The 24,458-nt window shown below is 48.9% G+C and overlaps 1 protein-coding gene across 1 annotated transcript; it reads right to left on the bottom strand.

Annotated features, from left to right (window-relative positions):
- Nucleotides 1-14,009: 14,009 nt before the first annotated feature.
- On the bottom strand, nucleotides 14,010-14,485 carry LOC101523456 (mitochondrial import receptor subunit TOM5 homolog). The gene is made up of 2 exons (XM_004591554.2): nucleotides 14,370-14,485; nucleotides 14,010-14,052 (listed from the first exon to the last, which is right to left on the bottom strand). Exons 1-2 carry the CDS (start codon nucleotides 14,483-14,485, stop codon nucleotides 14,010-14,012), a joined length of 159 nt encoding a protein of 52 aa, XP_004591611.2.
- Between the last annotated feature and the right edge of the window lie 9,973 nt (nucleotides 14,486-24,458).

Genomic DNA, 24,458 nt, shown 5'->3' with positions numbered 1-24,458 from the left:
CGAGAGGGCGATGGGGCCAGACGCCGGGCCCTGCCGCTGGACATCGTCCTTCCCCGCCCGGTCCTGCCCCTCCCGCAGGTCCCTCGCCCGGCCCGAGGTAGGCTCCGCGCTCCATTTTCCAGGGGAACACGCCTCCCTTCGGCCCGGGCAGCGCCCGCCCAGGGGAAACCCCAGCCCTGCGTGCTCGCCGCTCCCGGGCACCGGCCGCTGCTGCTGCAGGTGTGCGGCCCGGACGGCAGCCTGTCACCTCGGCTGGACGCAGGCACCTCAGCCCGGCGGTCGGGGCGCGGCCGCCCCACAGCAATCCATCCCGGTGCCCCGAACGCAGACGCACAGCCCGCGCTCCCGCAGGAAGCCGGGATCCAGCTCCGCGCCCCGCGCCTTACCCTGGCAGCGGCAGGAAGAGGACGACCGGAGGGCTGCAGCGAGCCAGGCGGCGATCGCCGGCGCGCCCTGGGGCTGGAGCGCGGCGGAGCCGAGGGGAGCGGCTCCCACAATGGCCGAGCTCGCGGCGCCGAGCCCCCCGCCCCCCGCGCCCTAGCGGCGGCGGCTGGAGCGGAGCCGGCGCAGCCGCCCCGCCCGCTCCCCCACCCCCAGCGCCGACGCCGCCCCCCGCCCCCCAGGCGCGCTCCCCGCCCAGCACCCCAGCCCGCTCCCCGCGCGCGCCTCGCTGACCCCGGGTCCTCCAGCTGCGTCCCCCGCCCCCACCACCGCATGTGTCCCCGGGCTCCCGCCGCGGCGCCCTCGCAGCCCATAGCCGCACATTCCCCGCCCGCTGCCCCGCCGACCTCTCTGCTCTGGCCCTGCGGCTGCTCGGTGACACTGGGACGCTCTCCTGGCCCAGGCGCTGGGGACTGTTCCCGGCCACTCCCCGACTTGCTCTCCCGACCTCGCTTCTGCCCACTTTCCCCAACCCCCATTGCATCCCTGCTTCTGGGGCTCCTGCTCAGGCCCCTAGATAACGGCCTTCGTTGGGGGGCTGCTTGTAGCAGGGACCGAAAGGAGGCACCCCCTTTGCCTCAGGGTAAATGGCAGAGGGGGCCAGCCCGGTAGCCAGGAACTGGGTGTTCGCTTTAGACAGAACGCGCCTGGACTGGAGTGGAAGAGGGCCCATCCCCTGGGAAAGGGTTTGCCAAGCTCCTTGTGCATGCAACCAAAAGCCAGGAGTGCCTTTGACCCTCGCCAGTGTGTCCAGAGAGGGAGGGAATGTGGCTAAAGCCATTCTCTTAGTAAGCTGCAGCCACCCCACGCCCCACGGGCCTGCTTGCTGGTGACTGGTGTACTTTCACCTGGACTGCCAAAGCTAGTCCCCGTCTCCGGATTCAGCCATTCAGCCAACAAACCGAACACCTGACTCGTGTGAGATGCCATGCTGAGCCCTGCAGAGGTCGCATCTGCTTTCTGCCCATTGGCCACTAAGCTTGTAATGCAGCCCATGGAGTAGCACTGCCATCTTTGCTTTGTAAATGTAGATCTGGGGTCTCATGACTGACCTAGTCACCTAAGGGGACAGTAAGTGATCCCAGGACTGGGCCCTGTCTTCAAGTTTCACAACATTTCCATCTGATGCTTTCTGACCCTCCACATATACAAACTGTATGGAAGGGGAAAGGATGGTTTGGTTGGAGCAACATATAGGGGGTCTTGAACTTCGCGTTAAGAAGTTTGACCTAGGGCCTGGTGCGGTGGCCCAGCGGCTAAAGTCCTAGACTTGAATGCGCCAGGATCCCATATGGGTGCCGGTTCTAATCCCGGCAGCTCCACTTCCCATCCAGCTCCCTGCTTGTGGCCTGGGAAAGCAGCCAAGGACGGCCCAAAGCCTTGGGACCCTGCACTCACGTGGCAGACCTGGAGGAAGTTCTTGGCTCCTGGCTTCAGACTGGTGCAACACCGACTGTTGCAGCTGGTTGGGGAGTGAACCAGCGGAGGGAAGATCTTCCTCTCTGTCTCTCCTCTCTGCATATCTGACTTTGCAATAAAAATAAATAAATCTTTAAAATAAAAAAAAGGCTTAACCTAAGTTGTGTGACTATGTGTAGCAAAGGAAAGTGTCACAGTGGAAGAGTGGCAAGAATGGGTGTGAGGTGGTCGCTGACTGTCGTGATAGGGGACCAGTCCCGGCCAACGACAAGGCTGTGAGCAAGACAGGGCCAGAGCGGATCAAGAGGGGAGGTTTCCACCCATGCAATGTGTGTAGGTATTCTCCCAGGGTAAATCAGGAAAAGCAAGGGTCGTTCACTCAACTCCTACCAAGTACTAAGGAATGCCTGAACATTTGCTACATGCTACCTCATTAAATCCTCCCTAAACCCTGTAAAGTAGCTACCGCTTTTCTTTTTAACAAGTGATTTTTTTTTCATTATTGGAAAGACAGATACACAGAGAAGAGGAGAGACAAAGAGAAAGATCTTCCATCCGCTGATTCACTTCCCAAGTGACCACAACAACCAGAGTTGAGCTGATCCAAAGCCAGGAGCTCAGCAGCCTTCTCCAGGTCTCCCACGTGGCTTCAGGGTTCCAAGGCTTTGGGCTGTCCTCAACTGCTTTCCCAGGCCACAAGCAGGGAGCTGTATGGGAAGTGGGGCTGCCAGGATTAGAACCGGCACCCCTATGGGATCCTGGCAGCATGTTCAAGTCGAGGACTTTAGCCACTAGGCCACCTTGCCAGGCCCAGTAGGTACCTTTGTAGTCTTCATTTTACAATAAAGAGGTTATGCAAATTCTGAAGCCCACGAGCAGACTAGTGTTGGAGCTGGGGTTTGAGCCCAGCTCTGCTTCCCAGTCTCATCACCACTGCTTTCCACTGTCAGGTCATTTGAGTTAGTTACAGGTTCTGTTCTCAGGCAGCACATGCCTCTGGGAGAAAGGCCAGGAACCAACAGCTGCACCCTGAACTGCACAGAGGCCAGTGGGCAGGTGCCATGGTGGGTGGGGTACAGCCTGACGGCCTGCTTCTTTTCAGGTTCTCTGGAGCAGTGGCAGGAAATCTTTCGTTAAAAGGGGAAACCACAGGTGAAGCCAGAAGACATTGCTTTCAGTGAAATAAGCCAGGCAGGCTCAGAAAGCTGAAGCCTGTGTGTGGAATGTGGAAGACCTTCATGCCCAGTTGCGGGGCTGGGGGCTGAGCGAGGGGAGGGGGCTAGAGGGAGCTTAGTCAAAGCACGAAACACGTTAGTTAGCCAGGAGGGGTCCACTGAAGATACCAATGTACAGCATGACAACTGCAGTCTATAACCCTGCTTCTCAAAGTCCCAGAGTGAGCATGTTTTCACTTTTTTTTTCCTTTACTTATTATTATTTTTTTAAGATGCACTTTTTTTTTGAAAGGCAAAGGTGACAGGAAGAGGCAGAGAGCTCCCCCATCATCAGGTTCACTCTCCACATGAGGACTGGGCCCGTCTGCAGCCAGGAGCCTAGGCCTGGGTCAGGATCTCCCATGGAGCCATCACCTGCAGCCTCCCGGGAACTTTAGCAGGAAGCTGGATCAGTAGCACAGTAACCCTAAGGGTTCAAACCAGCACTTTGATGTGGGACGTGGGCTGCCCAAGCTGCGGCTTAATCAGACACCTGCCCCATCCTTTTAAAGTCACTACATTCATTCTCCCCACAAAAAATAAATAATGCATACATTAATTATCTTGATTTCACGATTCCATAATATATGTGTATTTTAAAATGCTCTATTGTATATAATAACTGCATATGTTTTGTCAAAAGCAAATAAAAATTTTTTTAAAGATTTATTTTATTTTTTTAAATGGGAAAATCAGAGAGGAGGAGAGACAAAGAGGAAGACCTTCTGTCTGATGATTCACTCCCCAAGTGAGCGCAACGGCCGGTGCTGTGCCGATCCGAAGCCAGGAGCCTCTTCCAGGTCTCCCACATGGGTGCAGGGTCTCAAGGCTTTGGGCTGTCCTGGACTGCTTTCCCAGGCCACAAGCAGAGAGTTAAATGGGATGGGAAGTGGAGCTGCCAGGATTAGAACTGGCACCCAAATGGGATCCCAGTGCGTTCAAGGCGGGGACTTTAGCCACTAGGCCACGCCACCGGGCCCAGTAAATAAAATTTTTAAAATGAATTTATTTGAAAGTATTCCAGAGAGAGGGAAGAAAGGGAGCCAGAGATCTTCCATCTGCTCATTCAAATGGCCACGAGAGTGGGGGGCTGGGCCAGGCAGAAACCAGGCTGCATTCCATTCAGGTGTCCCATGGAGTGTGGGGGCCTAAGCAGGTGGGCCATCTTCTACTGCTTTCCCAGGCCCAGTCGCAGGGAGCTGGATCAGAAGTAGAGCAGCCAGGATTTGAACCAGCACTCCTATGGGATATTATTGCTGCAGATGGCAGCTTAACCTGTGACATCACAACATTGACTGCAATAAATGCTCTTGTAAAATAATTTTTTAAAAAAAGTTCCGGGCCCGGCAGCGTGGTCTAGCGGCTAAAGTCCTCGCCTTGAATGCGCCGGGATCCCATATGGGCGCCGGTTCTAATCCCGGCAGCCCCACTTCCCATCCAGCTCCCTGCTTGTGGCCTGGGAAAGCAGTCGAGGACGGCCCAAAGCTTTGGGACCCTGCACCCGCATGGGAGACCCGGAAGAGGTTCCTGGTTTCTGGCTTCGGATCGGCGCGTATCCGCCCGTTGCGGCTCACTTGGGGAGTGAAACATCGGATGGAAGATCTTTCTCTCTGTCTCTCCTCTTCTCTGTATATCCGGCTTTCCAATAATAATAAATTCTTAAAAAAAAAAAAAGTTCCTATGGAGTAGACTGAGAGATACCAAGGCATGAACAATTGAGGAATCATTTTCAGCTTAGAAATAAGTGCTAGGGCACTTCTCCGGTGGGACTGGGGAGAACGAGCAGTAAATCTGGAAGAGTGTATGGGGCCTGGTGGGACATTATGTCTCCAAGGGGTGGGGATCTGTGGGTAGGATCTGGGCACACAGGGCCAGCAGGGAGGCCTGCAAAGCCGCCCCAGAAGCTGGAAGCCCAGCCTCGCTGACTGCAAGCCGGGCACAGTGTTCATCTCCCCAGCCTCAGTGCCCTTCCCAGTGCGTCCCCCAGACCCTTCCTGAATTATTCATGCTGTGGGCTCTGACAGAGTGGAACTACTCGCAGCTACTGGACTGAGGATGTTCAGCTGTGTATCCCCAGAGCTGTACCTCCAGCTCCCACAGTGCCACCCGGGGACTGAGCTTTGCCAAGTTATTTGCAGCTGGCACACAGCCGGTCACCTTGGGCTCCTGGGCTTCGATTTATTTCCACAATCTTTGCCTGAGGAATATTGTGCACTACAGAGAGGCCTGGGCTCTGTCTGGAACACGGCAGTCAGCTCCTTGTCCTTGACGATTCACGGGACAGGAGAGGCAGTGAGGACTTAGAGGCCTGCTGTGCGCTCACGTCTGCTGCATCTCATTCTGCCCACTGAAGGTCATTACTGACTCACTGCAGGAGTCAGTGGCCTTGGCTCTCAGCGCCCGAACACCTAAGCAAGACCGTCCTTAGGGCCTGGAGAGGCACGGAGCAGCTCCTCGCCATGTGACTGCTCAGGGGCCGGAGCTCATTCCAGGACCACTGCTTGGGCCACGGCTTCCCATCACACAGGAAGATGACATCATTCAGCAAGCACGAGTGTAAGTGTGGCCTGATGCCAGGCTCCGAGCTTAAGGCTTAAAAATAAGAAAATCAGACATCCGTGGCCCCTCTCCTCAAAGCAGCTCACAGCCCAACGGGGGCAGGAATAAAGAAGTAAAAGGGTAGTGGCAGCCTTGTGATGAAGCAATACTGGCATCCCATAGAGGTTCCATTTCAACTCCTGGCTGCTCCACTTCTGATCCAGCTCCCTGCTAATGGCCTGGGGAAAGCAGTGGAGAATGGCTCAAGTGCTTGGGCCCCTGTAATCCTATGGGACACCTGGAAGAAACTCCTGGCTCCTGGCTCTGGCTTGGCCCAGGCCCAACCCTTGTAGCCATCTGAACAGAGAGTTGCCTTCTCTCTCTCTCTCTCTTCTCTTTCTCTCTCTAACTCTGATACCAACTACTGAAAGAGACACTCCCAAGAAGTTTGAGGCCATGCAATATTTAAAAAAATATATTTTTAAAAACAATATTTGAAAGGCAGAATCACAGAGAATTATACTGGTTTACTTCCCAGATGGCTGCAGCAGCCAGAGCTGAGTCAGTCCAAAAGCAGGAGCTTCTTTCAGCTCTCCCATGTGGCTACAGGGACCAAAGAGCCATCCCCTGCTGCGTACCCAGGTGCTTTAGGAGGGGGCTGGATTGTAAGTGGAGCAGCCAGGTTTCAACCGGTGCCCATAAAGGATGCTGGCACTGCAGGTGGCATGTTAAGCCATTATACCGCAACACCAGTCCCAGAAGTCATTCAATTTCACCATGTCTTTTGTCCTTGTCTTTTTAGGTCCACATCAAAATGGAAGTTCATGGAAAAGCTCTCTTCCATGCATGCTTTTCTTCTGTATACATCTCTTTTAAAAGGTACCCCTCAAAGAGGCTTTTGTGGAGAACCTGTCTGAAATAGCCCCTCCCTCAAACCTTGTCATAATACCTACTACTTTGCCATCATCTTACTCATTTGCTTCCCTGTCTAGTCTCTATCTTGCCCTCAGCCCCAGGATGTAAGCTCCTCGAGAATGAAGATTCTATGCTGTTCACCACTGCATCCCTCAGTGTATGGCACAAGGAAGGAGTCAGGTGGGCACTGGGTGAATGAGTGGATGCTGGTGGATGGAGGAATGCCGGTGTGATACCCCGAGTGGGGACAGCAGAGGCAAGGCTTTCCAGGAGAGAAGTTTGTACATCCAAAGATCTGAAATTAAAAGAGAGTACAGAAGGCTTAAGAAGTTGAAAGATGTTCTGAACACTTGGCCAGAAGGCAGCAAAGGGGTAAGTTATCCAATACAAGGCTGGAACAGTTGTCAGGAGAGATTATGGAAGACCTGGGCTTAGATTCTCCCCACGTTCCATAGAAATCATTGAGGAAACTTCACATGGAATAGTACATTTTTGCTTGCTACAACAGCCTACCTGTAGCTGGGTAGAAGGTCTAAAGAAGAGAGGTTCCTGTATCTCAGTTCTAGAGCTTCAGCAGGGTGCCAGGATCAGCTAGGCTTGGGTGAGGGTGTCAGCTCCATCATGGTGAGAGTTGGTGAGAGAAGACAGGTTCTATCATGAGACAGGAAGAAAGTAGGGCAGGGATACTTACTCTTTCCTAACAACCCTTGTCAGTGGGAACCAACTGGAGTCCCAGGAGAACCACACTGATACCTCCTGAAGGCATAGCTCCACATGACCCAACTGTATCCCCTAAGGCCCCACCTCTAAAGGTTTCACAATCTTTTTAAAATTTATTTTATCTTTTCAGATTTTTTTTTCCTGGAAGGCAGAGTTACAGAAAGAGAGACAAATTTAGATCTCCCATTGGTTGCAGTGACCTGGTCTGAGCCAGGCCCAAGCCAGGAGCCAGAGTTTCTTTCAGGTCTTCCATATTGGGGTCAGAGATCTAGGCACGTAAGCCACCTGCCTCTGCTTTCCCAGGTGCATTAGCAGGGGGCTGGATTGGAAATGCGGCAGCCAGGACACAAACTAGCACCCATGTGGGATACTGATAGTAGTTTAATCACATCCCAGTGCAGGCCCCTTTTACAATCTCCTAGTCCCCCTACACATTAGGAGACAAATTATTCTAAAACAATAGCATTAACTTAATGTGTATTCTGAGAGGGAAAAAAAAAGTCATTCTTAGTGTTGTAGATGCAGGAGTCTTCAAGGAAGCAAAATCAGTTGTGAGAAACTATAGCTGGGTGCCAGTTAGAAGGCATTTAAATTTGTCCGGGCAAAATGTGTTGAAATATTGAGAAGAGTGGTAGAGGAGTAATGGAATCCAACATGTCTGGGAGGTGACATCAACAGGCTTAAGGGTGAACTAGATGTTGGGATAAGGGAGAGAACACACTGAGAATAGCTTCCAGGTTTCTGTCTCAAACAGATTAACATGTAGTGCTCTAAAATAGGTTATACAGAAGGAGGAGCAGGTCTGGGGAGAACAATGCCTGGTTCGTTTTTAGAGAAGCTCTCTTTGAAATGCCTCTGGGATCCCCAGTGGAGGTATCTAGCTCTGAGGCTCCACAGAAAGGTCACAGCTGGAAATAGACCAGGGAGTTGTCTGCGCAAGAATGAAAAGTGAATCCATGGTTGAGGGCACCCAGGGGTATGAAGAATGAGCGGAGGTGAGGATCCCCGGAACCTGCCACTGCCTTGAAACCCCCAGCACCATTCAGGATGGGGTGGAGGAGGGTTGTGGAGATGGCCCTGAGAAGGGGGTCTGGGGACAGATCAGAATAGGACCCATCAAGGGTATGTGTGACAGGTGTGGAATGACTTCTGGGGACTTCCTCAGACCAGGTCATCTCATTCGCAGATAACCAAGGGAACTGAGGAGTAGTTTAAAATGGGAATCACATGTTTAAAATTGGTTCACATGAGAGCTGGGGCTGGTAGCACATCAGGCTGGACAAGGCCACCGCATCCATTGGTCCGTGTAACAGATGGGGCTGGCAGTGTGCCTAATCAGGCAGCTGCATCCACCAGTATGTGAATTGGGCTGTGCAGGAGATGGATTAAATCTGATCCTGCACCAACTGGCACACACAAAAGTTAAATAAGAGGACTTCCCAGGCCCCACGCAGTGGCCTAGCAGCTAAAGTCCTCGCCTTGAACGCGCTGGGATCCCATATGGGCACCTGTTCTAATCCTGGCAGCTCCACTTCCCATCCAGCTCCCTGCTTGTGGCCTGGGAAAGCAGTTGAGGACAGCCCAAAGCCTTGGAGCCCTGCACCCATGTGGGACACCCGAAAGAGTTTCCTGGTTCCCGGCTTCGGATCAGCACAGCACCAGCTGTTGCAGTCACTTGGGGAGTGAATCATTGGATGGGAGATCTTCCTCTCTGTCTCTCCTCCTCTCTGTATATCTGACTTTGAAATAAAAATAAATAAATCTTAAAAAAAAGATAAATCTAAAAAAAAAAATTCCCAAGTGAAGTTTCTTAGGGGATTCCTCAACTAGACCACTGTATTCAAACCCCATCCTCAGGGAAAACCATAAGATATGTAATCTGACCTTGGAGTGCATTTATCAGGACTGGCCTCCTCAGTTGCTAATGCCTGTATAGTGGACAGCATGCCCAGATATATATGGGGCACATGACAGCCAGCTCATCTAGGACAGCAGAGGATGTTAAGTGTCTTGTCAGAGTATGAAAGGCAGAACAGGTTGAGTAACTCTCTCCTGGCCAAGCGTTATAACAGATGTCTGGGTCTATGGATGCACTGAGGTGGACCTGGTTAGTCAACAGACCTTGCAAAGATTTTCTCAATTCTGGTGCAATGAAACTGACAACATTTCAGAACTAGAAAGACCACTCGAGCAACACCCTCCTAACATTGCACCCCACATTAGCGTCTCTAAGGCATCATCAAAGAACTGTCCCTGGAGTTCTGATGTGGCTTAACAGCAAAGAGTGGCTTTCTCATTTCTCACCCCTTCTCTGTGAACACAAAAGAAAAAGAAATAACGGAAACATTTATTCACCCACCTTTCTCCACACCTCAACCCTCCCCACATTATCAGAGGCTCACATGGGTATACATCCCTCTCTACTCTGTAATCATTATTTCTTCCCAATTATGTAATCATCATCATCATCATCACAGAAGAGATTAAAGACAGAGCCTGAGCTACAGAGCTGATGCACATGATAAGCACCCAGAGAGACATCTGGGAAAGCATTGTGGAGTGCACAGAGGAAACTTTCAGTAAGAAGAAAGTGATTGGGGCCCGGCGGCGTGGCCTAGTGGCTAAAGTCCTCGACTTGAATGTGCCAGGATCCCATATGGGCGCCGGTTCTAATCCTGGCAGCTCCACTTCCCATCCAGCTCCCTGCTTGTGGCCTGGGAAAGCAGTCGAGGATGGCCCAAAGCCTTGGAACCCTGCACCCGTGTGGGAGACCCGGAAGAGGCTCCAGGTTCCCGGCTTCAGATCGGTGCAGCACCAGCCGTTGGGGTCACTTGGGGAGTGAATCATTGGACGGAAGATCTTCCTCTCTGTCTCTCCTCTCTGTATATCTGATTTTGAAATAAAAATAAATAAATCTTAAAAAAAAAAAAAAAAAAGTGATTGAAAAACAAGCATGAAAATCATGTTGCCTGGGCCGTCAGTGTTTGGCCTTCCCCTTGTTACCTGGACTGGATTTGAAATGAACACAAGACCACTGCAGGCCAGGGAAACAGAGAGAATATGGGTAAATAGGAAGAGAGTCCTCGAGAGACTTTGCTATTGTTTTGGCTGCTGTCATTATCATATTGTTCCAGGTACTTGGTTTGAGAGATTGTGATAGCTAGCAACATGAACACTAACTAATTCATTAAGTGTCTTTCAACTGCCAACTATTCCAGGTGATGTGATAATAAGACAGAAGAATCGTCTGCCCTCCTAAGACTAAAATCATAAAGGCAGAGATAGGCATTAGGCACACATATAGCTTTATAGAGTGAGTTAGTCATCAATAAGTGCGTTAGGAGAAAGAATAAACAAGGAAGAGACGCATTCCTGAAGGAGCTTTGACTGAAACAGGTTTGGGTGGTCAGGGAAGGCCTTGATGAGGAGGCGATGGTTGAGCAGAGTGGATCAGAGGAAGAGAGGCAGCTGGTGAACACACAGAGCTATAGCGCTACCCCATGGGGAGAAGACACCCACTACCTATAGAATCTGAAGTTTTCTAACAGTCACATGCAGGGGGTCAGGAGAGGGAGGGATAACCAGGGGAGGAGTTTTAGGGCAGTAAAATGTCTCAGAATGACACCATTGTATGGTTACACATTTATCAGAACCTAAGACGTATACGGCTCTAGGAATGAAGCTTAATGCAAACTACGAACCTGGGGAAATGTTGATCTGTCAACATAGGCTCATGGATGGCAGCCAGTAGACCCTGCCATGTGTGCTATTGATGGCAGTAGGAAGCGGAGCTGCCGGGATTAGAACCGGTGCCCATAGGGAAACTCTGCCATAGGGAGCCATAGGGAAACTGCATATTCTGTCTTCACAGCAACCCTGTGTGTGCAACATACCCAGCATTTTGTATTCAAAATGTACCAATATTAAAAAAAAATCATTTAAGGTGTTTTTTCCAGGGAACTAAGTTCTCAAATTCTGGTGTGTATTTTACCCTCCTTCTCATTTTGAAGTAGCCACATGTGGCTGGAAGCTTTGATACCAGGCAGCCTAGAGGAACAATGTTCCAGGCAAAGGAAACAGCAGATGCAGGAACACAGAGGGAGAAAGTGGGGAGTAAGCTGGAGGCGTGTGAGGAGAGCCAGCAGCAGAAAGGCATGAGGAGTGGGCAGCAAGAGAAAGGGGAAGATGATGCTGCTGGGGAAAGGGGTGGGGCTAGCTCCTGGACTCTTGGGAATGACGCAATGGGGAAACGTAGACTCCAAGGATTCTGAGCAAGGGTTGTGTAAAGCCGCCATGTAACCCAAAATGCAGCGCAAACACTGGCTGCCGTAAGGTGTTTCTAATTACAAAGAAAGCTGTGTGGGGCCCTGTCTCTCTTCTGACGCACAGGGAAGCCAACTGTCTTCCTCCAATCTCACAATTGCACACTGGATGGAGATCAGGCACAAAGTGGACCAGAATCAGAAGGCCCCGCTCACTTTTTGTTGTCCATGATTGGGCACAAGCAGGCAAGGTGGACTTCTAAGATTAAAAGCCGGGCGCGACGCTGGGCTGACCCAGAGCAACCTCTGGCATACTTAACACTGGCTGGGAACAGGCCTGGTTGGGAAGCTTGGGGGAGGCCTTGGCTGGGTGGAGCTTACCACTAAGGGGCGCAGGAATTGGAAGGGGGCTGAGTTCTGGTCGGGTCACAGTTGTAGTCCCTTGGCACAAATATGGATTCGGACATGACGCACCACGCCAGGTTAGACCGCAGCATAGTTTGGTGCTCTGGTGGACCAGGGTAGATGTGGGACGGGCTCGTCTAGGTTTCAACCCCAATTGAGCTATATATGAGCTATATGTGGGTTTGGACGAGCCGTGGCTGGGCTGAAACTTCCAACAGCAGGAACCAGAATGGATTGAAGAGCGGTGCTGGCCGAAGGACCTGCTGGTATGCGTGAAGCCTGACACCAGGAAGGGGTCTGATAGAGGAATCTGAACAGTTCCTCTGACGGGACACTGACCCAACAAATAAACGCAGGAAGAATGGAGGTAAACGACCCAGAAGAGGCTTTGGAAAGTAACCCACTGGCATACATTTGGCTCGGGTTGGGGCAGACCAGGCTGAGTCAGTTCACGTCATCCACTGGCAAGTCCAAGTGCTGGAACTGTGTGAGGGCCTGGCCAGGTTCGGTTGCGATAAAAACAGTACAAAACACAAAATGCCAAGGTGAAATGGCCTGTGCCAGTAGGGAATGCAACACCCAACCAGCACACCTCCCACTGGTTTAGGTGAGGGACCAGTGTGTGTTGGGCAGAGTCAGGAAGGGCTGCAATACTGATTGGTTCCAATGGAGGTCGGGGCTCAGAATAGAACCAACCCAGGGGTTACAACCACCAGCTGATCAGAGTGATGGACTGTGGCGGGCACTGTGCTTACTAGTACATGTTGGAGCCTGGACTGGGAACACCTCAAAGTTTCTTTGGGGATTCCCCTGAACAAAATGGAGGAATCAAAACATTAACCAAGAAAAGATGGAAGATGGAGTAGATCAATCAACCACCTCAGCTATATGTTGGCAGCGAAATACTGAACAAGAAGAGACTCTATGATGGTCTATGTTAATCAGTGGACTCTGCACCAGCCTCATCATACCTGGACTGTTGCTGATGATATGTTGGAGCTTCTAATTGATCGAGGTGACACTCTGCTGGCTCTGCCTTCAAACCTGAGAGGGCGTCCCTAAGAGGCCGTTGAACTTGAACTGGACAAGTGGGATGCTGGACTCCGTATGGTGTAAACCTTTAATTAGGGAATCCCAACGGAACTTGAGCTGTGGTTATGCATCAAGGTGAAGGAATCCACCATGGGGGAAGGGTTTAGGGTGAAGGGGGAGAATCCCAATACCTATGGAATTGTGTCATGTAATACAATGTAATTAATGAATAAATGAGAAGAGAAAAAAAAAAAAAGCCGGGCCCGGCGGCGTGGTCTAGCGGCTAAAGTCCTTATCTGGAACGCCCCGGGATCCCATATGGGTGCTGGTTCTAATCCCAGCAGCTCCACTTCCCATCCAGCTCCCTGCTTGTGGCCTGGGAAAGCAGTCGAGGACAGCCCAAAGCCTTGGGACCCTGCACCCGTGTGGGAGACCAGGAAGAAGTTCCAGGTTCCCGGCTCCGGATCGGCTCAGCACTGGCCATTGCAGCCACTTGGGGAGTGAATCTTCGGACGGAAGGTATTCCTCTCTATTTCTCTGCCTCTCTGTATATCTGATTTTGTAATAAAAATAAACAAATCTTTAAAAAAAATAACGGCAAAAGCCAGACTCGAGTGAGGTGAGGGGTGAGGAGGCCAAATGAAGACAAGAGAAGTTCTAGGGCAGTAACTGAGGAATTAAATTTACAGTTGTGTTTATTTGCTTCTGTGTTTCTATTTTTCTTTTTAAAAGGTTTATTTTATCCTTATTTGAAAGGCAGAGTTACAGAGAGAAGGAGAGAGAGTAGAAGTGAGAGAAAGAGATCTTGCTAAAAATGGCATTGGACAATTTGTTGCACCAATATTTGTGGAGGCTGTCAATCACACTGGGCACACTGGGACGAGTCTCTTCGTTATTCCTAGAGAATTTTACACTTTAGCTGTGAAGGTCAGTTACCAGGGCCAGGCTTGTTGTGGGTTCATACAGTCAGACCCTCATGTCCCTTTCCAGCCTATTCACTTGCAGAGAGGAGTAGAAACTGGAACCAGGTTCATCCCAGGCCACTGAGTGCGATGCTCCATCTTCATACACTGTCCTGCTTCTTTAAGATAAAAGGGATCCCCACGCTGTAGCCTAGCAGCTAAAGTCCTCACCTTGTACCCGCCCAGATCCCATATGGACAATGGTTCATGGAAAGCCCCGCTTCCCATCCAGCTCCCTGCTTGTGGCCTGGGAAAGCAGTCGAGGACAGTTCAAAGCCCTGGGACCCTGCACCTGCTCAGGAGACCCGGAAGAGGCTCAGTTCCAGCCATTGTGGCCACTTGGGGAGTGAATCATTGGACGGAGGATCTTTCTCTCTGTCTCTCCTCCTCTCTGTATATCTGGCTTTACAATAAAAATAAATAAATATCAAAAGAGAGAGAGAGAGAGAGAAAGGAGTGACTGTAGCAGGGCCACGTAGATAAGGAAGCGATGTTTGGAGGAGGGGACATCCTCACGCATCTTGCACTTCATCTCCTCTGGGTCTAGCTTCTGTGCGAGCTGATTGATTAGAAACATCACTGTTCTCGGTCCCAGGATTTCTCAGCAGTAGCAGCAGCGAGGCAATCACTCCTGTGCTCTGGAACTAGCACCTCAGCCGCCAAGAGAGATCTTCCATCTACTGGTTCACTCCCCAAATGCCTACAACGGTCAGGACTGGCCAGGCCCGAGACAAGAGCCTAGAACTCCATCTGGCTCTCCCACATGGGTAGCAGAGGCCAAAGCACTCGGGGCACCTTCCGCAGCTTTTCTACGCCATGCAGGGAGTTGGAGCAGAAGTGGAGCAGCTGTAGAAAAAACAAAGCCAAGAGAGAGAGAGTTTTTGTGTGTGCCTACAGAAACAGCCTCTAAGGAACTCTGCTGTCTCACGGCTGGGGGGCTGGCAAGTCCACAGCGCAGACTCCGAGGCTTACAGGAGAAAGCCATTGCAGCTGGAGGCGGGCAGCCTGCTCACAGAAGCGTTTCATTTCCAGCCTTTTCTCTCTCTCTCTTTTAAAGATTTATTTATTTTTATTGCAAAGTCAGATATACAAAGAGGTGGAGAGACAGAGAGGAAGATCTTCCATCCAATGATTCACTCCCCAAGCAACCGCAATGGCCAGTGCTGCGCCGATCCGAAGCCAGGAGCCAGGAAATTCCTCCAGGTCTCCCACATGGGTGCAGGGTCCCAAGGCTTTGGGCCGTCCTCAACTACTTTCCCAGGCCACAGGCAGGGAGCTCGATGGGAAGTGGAGCTGCCGGGATTAGAACCAGTATCCATATGGGATCCCGGGGCGTTCAAGGTAAGGACTTTAGCCGCCAGGCTGTCGTGCTGGGACCCCAGCCTTTTTTCTTAAGGCCCTCCACAGATTGGATACTGAGGTTCACCCACATTGTGGACAGTAATCTGCTTAACTCAGTCTAGTGATTTACACACTAATCTCATCGAAAAGGCAGTTTTACAAAATTTTCTGAACTGGTGCATAACCAAAACCTGAGTAGCCTGGTCTAGCCCGAGTGACAGATAAAATCAGCTCCCACGGAACAGTCTCTTGCTTTCTGAAACAACATACTTGCCCAATTATCCTATTTTATTAATTTTCTTTTTTTAAAAGATTTATTTATTTTATTGCAAAGTCAGATATACAGAGAGGAGGAAAGACAGAGAGGAAGATCTTCCATCCAATGATTCACTCCCCAAGTGAGCCGCAACGGCCGGTGCGCGCCTATCCAAAGCTGGGAACCTGGAACCTCTTCCAGGTCTCCTGAGCGGGTGCAGGGTCCCAAGGCTTTGGGCTGTCCTCGACTGCTTTCCCAGGCCACAAGCAGGGAGCTGGATGGGAAGTGGAGCTGCCGGGATTAGAACCGGCGCCGATATGGGATCCCGGGGCGTTCAAGGCGAGGACTCTAGCCGCTAGGCCACGCCGCCGGGCCCTTATTAATTTTCTTAAAGCTGATTTTACTACATCTTCTTCCTTTAAGATTTTAATGTTCATGGTTCAGAAACGAACTTCATTCTCGTGCTCTGTATCCTTTTTTTAAAAAATTTTACTTCTTCTTCTTATTATTATTATTTTATGATACAGTTCCATAGACCTGGGATTTCGCTTATCCCCTCCCCAATTCCCTCCCTCCTCACTAAGTTCCCCTCTGTTATTACTATAGTATAGTTCTTCATACACAGTCATATGTCCATCACTGCAGGCATGGACAATGGCAGAGTCCAGTATCCTATTGTCAAGATACAGTAACCAGTTCCATTGGAAGTCCATCTTTGGTAGTAAAGATGCATACTGCATTGTATCCTCACATCTGGATATGATAGTCTCCATTACATAGTTACTATACATCCCCTTAATTGAAAAGCAACAATACAAAATCAACAACAGGAAAAAAAAGAGAAATTTAAAACACCATCAAGTTAAAAAACATGCTGCTAGATACAGTAGTCTCCATTACACCGTTATTATAGATCCCCTTAAATGAAAAGCCACAAAACCGAATCAACAAAGGAAGAAAAAGAAATTAACAACACCATAAAGTTAAGTAACATGCTACTGAATGACCAATGTGTCACTGAAGAAATGTAAAAGAAAATCAAGAACCTTCTCGAAGAAAATGCTATATAAGTCATTGAAGAATTTAATCAGAAGAAAGTATTTTGGAGAGATGAAACTAACAAAAAGGGCCCGGCGCTGTGGCCTAGCGGCTAAAGTCCTTACCTTGAACACGCCAGGATCCCATATGGGCGCTGGTTCTAATCCTGGCAGTCCTGCTTCCCATCCAGCTCCCTGTTTGTGGCCTGGGAAAGCAGTTGAGGATGGCCCAAAGCCTTGGGATCCTGCACCCATGTGGGAGACCTGGAGGAACTTCCTGGCTCCTGACTGCAGATCGGCGCAGCACTGGCCATTGCGGTTGCTTGGGGAGTGAATCATTGGATGGAAGATCTTCCTCTCTGTCTCTCCACCTCTCTGTATATCTGACTTTGTAATGAAAATAAAATATATCTTTTAAAAAAGAAACTAACAAAAAAACCAAAATCCATGAGATATAGTTTCTGCTGATCTTTGTTGGTGAAATGTGTCTCCTGTAGGTAACAAATATATGGGTTTTGTTTTTAAATCCAGTCTGCTAATTTATGATATTTAATTGATGAGTTTAAGCCATTTCCATCCAGGGTTAATATGAATGGGTGGTAATTTGGTCTTGTCAGTTCAGCAATGGGTTGTTCATTGATTTAGTCTTCTGTTGTTATTTCACTGGAATGTTCTTCATATCTACCCTTGGTTTTGGTGGGTGCTATTCCTTTTCTCTGTCAAGAGATCATCTTTAAATATCTTTTGTAGAGCAGGTTTGGAAGAGGCATATTCTTTTAACTTTTCCTTACTGTCAAAGAATTTTATTTCATTTTCAAAGACAAAGGAAAGCTTTGCTGGGTACATTGCTCTGTATCCTTTTATGTGTGGCTAGTAAGAAGACAGAAGCAAGATATAAAATAAAACTGTGTGTTTACTAAAAGCTGTGGGTTGGGCACCGTGGACGCCTGCTGCCAGGCAGGGTGTCTTGGGTTCAGTGGGCCAGCTTCTGTAGCAGTGTTCTGTTTTCTGTCTATAGCATTCAATTGCTACAGCAGTATTTATTGAAAAGGCTCCTTTTCTCCCACTGAAATGCACAAAGGTATTTCTGGGTACTCCATTCTGTCCAGTTGATCTGTTTGTCTTCCCAGCTGTCAGTAGTACATAGATTTTTTTTTAAAAGATTTACTTATTTTATTTGAAGGGCAGATTTACAGAAAGAAGGAGAAACAGAAAAAGAGAGATCTTCCATTTGTTGCAATAGCTGGAACTGAGCTGATCCAAAGACCAGAGCCAGAAGCCTCCTCCAGGTCTCCCATGAACTCCCAAGGACTTGAGGTATTTTCTGCTGTTTTTCCAACAGCTAGGTCTAGACCAGGTGGAAGCCACGATTCAGGAACTCCATCTGTATCTCCTATGTGGGTGGGCTTGAAGTGGAACAGCGAGGATTAGAACCAGCATCCATATGGGATGCCAGCACTGGCACACACTCTAACTCAAACCGTGCTGGCCTCTGCAGTCTTAAATACTACAGCATTGTGATGATTCTTCAAGTTCGGCGGTGATGGCTAGTTATTTCTTTTCAAAATTAATTTATCAAGTTGAAAGACAAAGTTATGGAGCAAGAAGCAACAAACAAAGAGATTGTCCATTTGCTGGTTCCTTCCCAAATCGTGATAACAGCCAAGGTTGGGCCAGGCTGAAGCCAGGAGTCAGGAGCTTCACCTAGGTCTCCCACATGAGCAGCAGGGCGATCAAGCACTTGGGCGATCTGCTGCTTTCCCAGACACATTAGCAGGGAACTGGAACAGAAGCAGAGCAACAGGGCTTGTACCTGTACCTAAAACAGCAGTACCAGTACCACAAACAGCAACTTGACCCACTGTGCCAGTTAACAGCCCCTATTTTCTATACACATTTTAGAATTAGTATGTCTTTATCAAAAGTCACAGTGGGAGTTGAATAGGAATTACACCCAATGTATGTGTTAATTTGGGGAGAACTGGTATTCCTGCTGCGATCAGTGTTTGCAGCTCTGAACACAGCATGTCTCTCCACTGACTTCGATCTGCGGTTTCTTCCAACAACATTTCTGGGTTTTCACTAGGAGTCTTGCACATGTTTTATTAGATGTATATTTGCTTCTTTTCTGTGATTGTAAATGTTGTAAATGGTATTGTATTTTGAACTTTTGGTGTCCATATATTCACTGCTGATATACTTAATGAGATACTAGGTTGGGGAACATGGTGTGGTCAGGCAGAAGCCACGACTTGGGATGCCCACATCCCATACTGGAGTGACTGAGACCCAGCCTTAGCTTCCTGTTAATGCACCAGGGAGGCAGCAGACAACAGCTTTAGTGCTTGGGCCCCACCACCTGTGAGAGGTCCAGATAGAGCGTCTGACCCCTGGCTTTGGCTTGGCCCACACCCAGTTACTAAGCAGTGGATTGTAAGATTCTCTCTCTCTCTTTCCTCTCTCTCCCCACACCCCCTTTAAAAAATATTTATTTATTATTCTTATTGGAAAGTCACATATACAGAGAGGAGAAGAGACAGAGAGGAAGATCCTCTGTCCAATGATTCACTCCCAAGTGGCCACAATGGCTGGAGCTGAGCCAATTCAAAGCCAAGAGCCAGCCAGGTCTCCCATTTTGGTGCAGAGTCCCAAGGCTTTGGGCTGTCCTCGACTGCTTTCCCAGCCACAAGCAGGGAAGTGGGGCTACCGGTATTAGAATCGGCGCCCATATGGGATTCTGGCACATTCAAGGCTAGGACTTTAGCCGCGAGGCTATTGTGCTGGGCCCTGTTTCTATTCTTTCTTTCTTTTTTTAAAAAAATTTATTCAGTTTACTACAAAGTCAGATATACAGAGAAGAGGAGAGACAGAGAGGAAGATCTTCCACCTGATGATTCACTCCCCAAGTGAGCCGCAATGGGCCGATGCGCGCCGATCCGAAGCTGGGAACCTGGAACCTCTTCCGGGTCTCCCACACGGGTGCAGGGTCCCAATGCATTGGGCCGTCCTTGACTGCTTTCCCAGGCCACAAGTAGGGAGCTGGATGGGAAGTAGAGCTGCCGGGATTAGAACCGGCGCCCATGTGGGATCCCGGGGTGTTCAAGGCGAGGACTCTAGCTGCTAGGCCATGCCGCCGGGCCCAAATTTCAAAATTTTTGCACCAAAGTAAACTTACCTTTTTGAAAGAAGATATATTTAATTAATTGCAAAGACAGAGTTATATAGAGAAAAGTTTCGGGAGACAGATTTTGCCTCTACTTCACTCCCCAAAAGGCCATAACAGCCATGAGTGGGCCAGGCTTAAGTCAGGGGCCTGAGCTTCTTCCCCATCTCCCACACCTCCCAGGAGGGAACCGGGGACCCAGTCACCTGGACCATCTTCTGTTGCTTTCCCAAGCAGGTTAGCAAGGAGCTAGATTGGAAGTGGGGCAACCAGCACTCAAACCAGCATATCTGTATGGCATCACAGGCAGCTGTACCACAATGCCAGCCCCTAAATTTATCTTTTGATTCAGTTTCTTCATGATCTTTTTAAAGTTCCCTTATATTCAAATTGACAGATACTGAAAATATCTTTCTGCTTATTTTCTCTTTGACTAATTCATATTTTGGGGTTGTACACTTTTCATGAAATGAGTTAGGAAATGCTTTCTCTCTTTTGTTTCCTGGAAGAGATTTGCAACACGATATTAATTCTTTAAGTATTTGATAGAATTCTCCACTGAAACCATTTAGGAATGAAATTTTCTCTTAAGGGAGGTTTTCAGCTATGAATTCAATTTTCTTAGTAGCAAAAGAACTGTGAAAATTTTCTGCTTACTATTGGGTGAGTGGTAGTAGTTTTTAATTTTTTTCAACAAATTGATCTGTGCTTTCTAGGTTGTCAGATGCAATTTGTAGCATTGCTCACAGTGCTCTGTTGTATACCCATAGGGTCTGTAGTGATGTATTCTGTTTTAGTCCTGATATTAATCATTTGTGTCTTTCTTGCTCTCACTCTTGCTTTCTCTCTGTTAGTTTTGATAAAGGGGTGCTAAATTTACTGATCTTCTGAAGCAACTAGCTTTTCTTGTTGTTTCACTGGTTTTCCCTATGATTTTTCTATTATGTGCATTTCTGCTCTTGATTATTTCTTTCCTTCTGCTTGTTGGGAGTTTATTTTGTCCCTTTCTAATTTCTTGTTGTGGGAGCTTAGATTTGGGTCTTCTCTTTTTGTATTTATATATCTATTTATTAAAATTGTATGGCTTGTTATTTGAAAGCTAGATTTACAGAGAGAAGGTGAGGCAGGGAGAGATTTTCTATTTGCTGATTCATTCCCCAAATGGCCACACTGGCTGGAACTAAGCCTAAATGGCCAGGAGCTTCCCCCTCTGGGTCTCCAAAATGGGTGCAGGGGACCAAGGACTTGAGCCATGCTCCACTGCTTTCCTAGTCCTTAAGCAGGGAGCTGGATCAAAGTGGAGCAGCTAGGACTAGAACCAGCACCCATATCGGTGTGCCAGCACCACAGGCAGAGGATTAATTTGTTGAACCACCATGCTGATCCTCTTCTCCTTTTGTTTCTTAACATTTTAATATCTAGTTTTATTTATTTTAATTTACTGAAAGAGAACAGCACTGGCCTTGTGGCATGGTGAGTAGAGCTGCTACCCACAATGTAGGCATCACATATGGGCTCTTATTCAAGACCAAGTTGCTCCACTTCTTTTTTTTTTTAAAGATTTATTCATTTTATTACAGCCAGATATACACAGAGGAGGAGAGACAGAGGGAAAGATCTTCCGTCCTATCATTCACTCCCCAAGTGAGCCACAAAGGGCCGGTGCGCGCCGATCCAAAGCCAGGAACCTGGAACCTCTTCTGGGTCTCCCACGCGGGTGCAGGGTCCCGATGCATTGGGCCGTCCTCAACTGCTTTCCCAGGCCACAAGCAGGGAGCTGGATGGGAAGTGGAGCTGCCGGGATTAGAACCGGCGCCCCTATGGGATCCCAGAGCTTTCAAGGCGAGGACTTTAGCCGCTAGGCCACGCCGCCGGGCCCAAGTTGCTCCACTTCTGATCCAGCTCTCTGGTGATGTGCACGGAAAAGCAGTGAAAAGTCATTCAAGTGCTTGGGTTCCTGCAAGACTCATGATTAAGCCTGGTCACACCCTGGCTATTCCAGCCATTTTTAGTGAGTAAACCAGCAGATCTGTCCTCTCTTTCTGTCTCATCCTCTCTGTGTGCAATTCTGACTTTCAAATAAACAAATTAAAAAAAAGAATGGCTGGGCGCGGTAGTCTGGTGGCTAAAGTCCTCGCCTTGCATGAGCCGGGATCCCATGTGGGAGCCAGTTCATGTGCCAGCTGCTCCACTTCCCATCCAGCTCCCTGCTCATGGCCTGGGAAGGCAGCAGAGGATGACCCAAAGTCTTGGGACCCTGTACCCATGTGGGAGAACAGAAAGAAGCTTCTGGCTCCTGATTGGCTCAGTTTCAGCTGCTGCAGCCACTTGGGGAGTAAACCAGTGGGTGCAAGATCTTTCTCTCTGTCTCTCCTTCTCTATGTAAATCTGATTTTCCAATGAAAATAAATAAATCTTGAAAGAAAGAAAGAAAAAGAAAGAAAGAAAAGAGAAAGAAGGAAAGAAAGAAAGAAAGAGAAAAAAAAAGAGAGCGAGAGCATGAGGTTTTAGACCTGTTGGTTCATTCTCCTGAATGCCCACAACAAGCATGAATGGGCCAGGCCAAAGCCAGGAATCTGCCATCCCATCCAGCCTCCCACATGGGTGGCAGGGGCCCAAGCACTTAAGCCATTATTTGATGCCTCCCAAGAAGCATGAACTGAAGCTGGATTAGAAGCAGAACAGCTGAGACTCAGACCAGCGCTTCAGCATTGTTGATGACATCCCAACAGGTGACTTAACTGACATACCACAGTAACTGTCCCCTCTCCTCTTTTTACATGTATGCGTGTGTTACCATCAATTTGTAGCACTGATTTATCTGCCTCATTATTTTAATGTTTTATTTTCCTTCAACTGAATGCATCTTTTATTTCCTCTGAGAATATGTCTTTGGCATATAGGTTAATTAGAAATGTGTTATTTATTTTTCAAATGGTATTCCTGGAGCTTATCTTTGTGTTTTGTATTTCCAGTTTCAGTCCATCACGGTCCTAACACTCCCTATGATGTTATCCCTTCTAAAACGGTTGAGACTCGTTTTATAACCTGCAATATGGTTGATCTTGCTAAGTGCAGCATGGATGCTCCCACTGTGTTTCCATGTTGCTGGATGGTGGACTCTGCAAAGACCAGTTGCCTCTTGTTGGTTGTGGTAGGACTGAGTTCTGTGTCCCTGTTGACTTTCTGTCTCTTCTAGTTTGATCTGTTACTCACAAATGGGTATTACCTATTTCTCTTTTCAGGTCTAGCAACCTTTGCATATATTTTGTGATTCTGCATTTTGGTTTATACATATTTAGATTGCTATGTATTTTTTTTATCCATTTTATTGTATTGTTGTTGACAATCTTTACATAGTTAACTATAGTTGAAGGAAAAACAAGAAAAAGAAAAAAAAAAGGTTCAGGGGGATAGGGAGGTGGGCAATGCTATTATGTCCATATTGTTTCCATCATGTATCTGAGGTAAAGGGGGATATTGAGGGAGAAGCCCCACCTGGTTTCCCGCCCACCCCAAGTCCCGGATGTGGGGCATGCTCTGAGATATGTGCTCAAGTGGAGTTAATAGTTCTCCAGTTATGAGTCACTGCCAGTTTCGCTCGATGAGGTGGTCCACTGATTGATATGGTCCATCATGAAGTCTCCATTTGTCCCATATTTCGCTGCCAACATGTAGCTGAGATGAATGATTGTCCTATTCTGTCTTCTGTGTTTTCTTGGTTAGAATTCTGAGTCCAGCAGTTCAAGTGGGGAGATCTCCAAAGATCTCCAAAGGTATTCCCAGATTAGTTTCTTGTATGTTCTAGCAAGCACAGGGCCCGGCACAGTCCATCACCCTGATCAGCTGGTGGTGGCAATTGCTGTGTTGGTTCTGTTTTCAGTCCCGAGTTGCACTGGAACCAATGGGTGTTGCAGTCCAGTCTGGTTCGGCCCTTACATCAACCAGTGGGAGCTGCAGCCTAGTTGGGGCGACCCACAATAACCCCCACCAGACCGCCCCCTACCCTGGTTTGCCAGTATGTGTAGCAGAAGACCAGTCTGTCCCCCATCCCATTTGGCTCTGGTACTTGTCAATGGGTATTAAAGCTTAGTTTTATCTAACCAACTCAACCATCCAGCCCTCACAGATATTGTTGAGTACCTCTCTATCTAGCCATCCCAGACCCCGTCCTAGTTTTCATGCCCTCCCACGGGAATAGTGACCCAAGAAGGGGGAACCCACTTTTTCCCTCCCAGGTCTCTCTGTCCCGGTTTATGCACTCTTTAGGTGGTCCTGTGATTTGACTCGACAGAATTAGTCCCCAGTGCCAGCTTCTGCCAGCTGATGCTGCGGCCCTGATCTAGTCCACATGCAGCACACAGGTGTTGTAGCCTTGCTTAGTCGTGTCTGTCTCTATCCCAGCCCACGCTCTCCAGTGGGAGTGGCTGTCCAGCGAGGGGACCAGCTCCTTAACCCCCCCTCCAGCTCTGCCCCTCCCTTCCTGGATCTCACGTGTGCTGGATGAGTGCTGCATTCATATCCAGTACAGGCAACCACGCCCTGGCGTTCCATAATGTGTACTGGTTTTGTCGCAACCAAACCCGGCCCATTCCACACTCTGTTCTGGTGATCGGGTTTGCCAGAGGATGACATGAACTGATTCAGCCTGGTCTGCTCCTGACCCATGCTGAATGTGTGCCAGTGGGAAACTTTCCATGGCCTATTCTGGGCTGTTTCCTATCATGCTTCTTACGCTTACCTGCAGGGACTG

The sequence above is a fragment of the Ochotona princeps genome, chromosome 2 (genome assembly GCF_030435755.1).
Source record: "Ochotona princeps isolate mOchPri1 chromosome 2, mOchPri1.hap1, whole genome shotgun sequence".
Lineage (NCBI taxonomy): Eukaryota > Metazoa > Chordata > Mammalia > Lagomorpha > Ochotonidae > Ochotona > Ochotona princeps.
Note: the sequence above shows the minus strand (reverse complement) of the source record. Positions and strands in the feature narration are given on the sequence as shown.

Coding starts and splice junctions, on each gene's coding strand:
- LOC101523456 (XM_004591554.2), bottom strand. CDS start 14,485: ATGTTTCTAATCAATCAGCTCGCACAGAAGCTAGACCCAGAGGAGATG. Junction 14,053..14,369: donor ATCTACGTGGCCCTGCTACA/GTCACTCCTTTC, acceptor GCTAGGCTACAG/CGTGGGGATCCCTTTTATCT.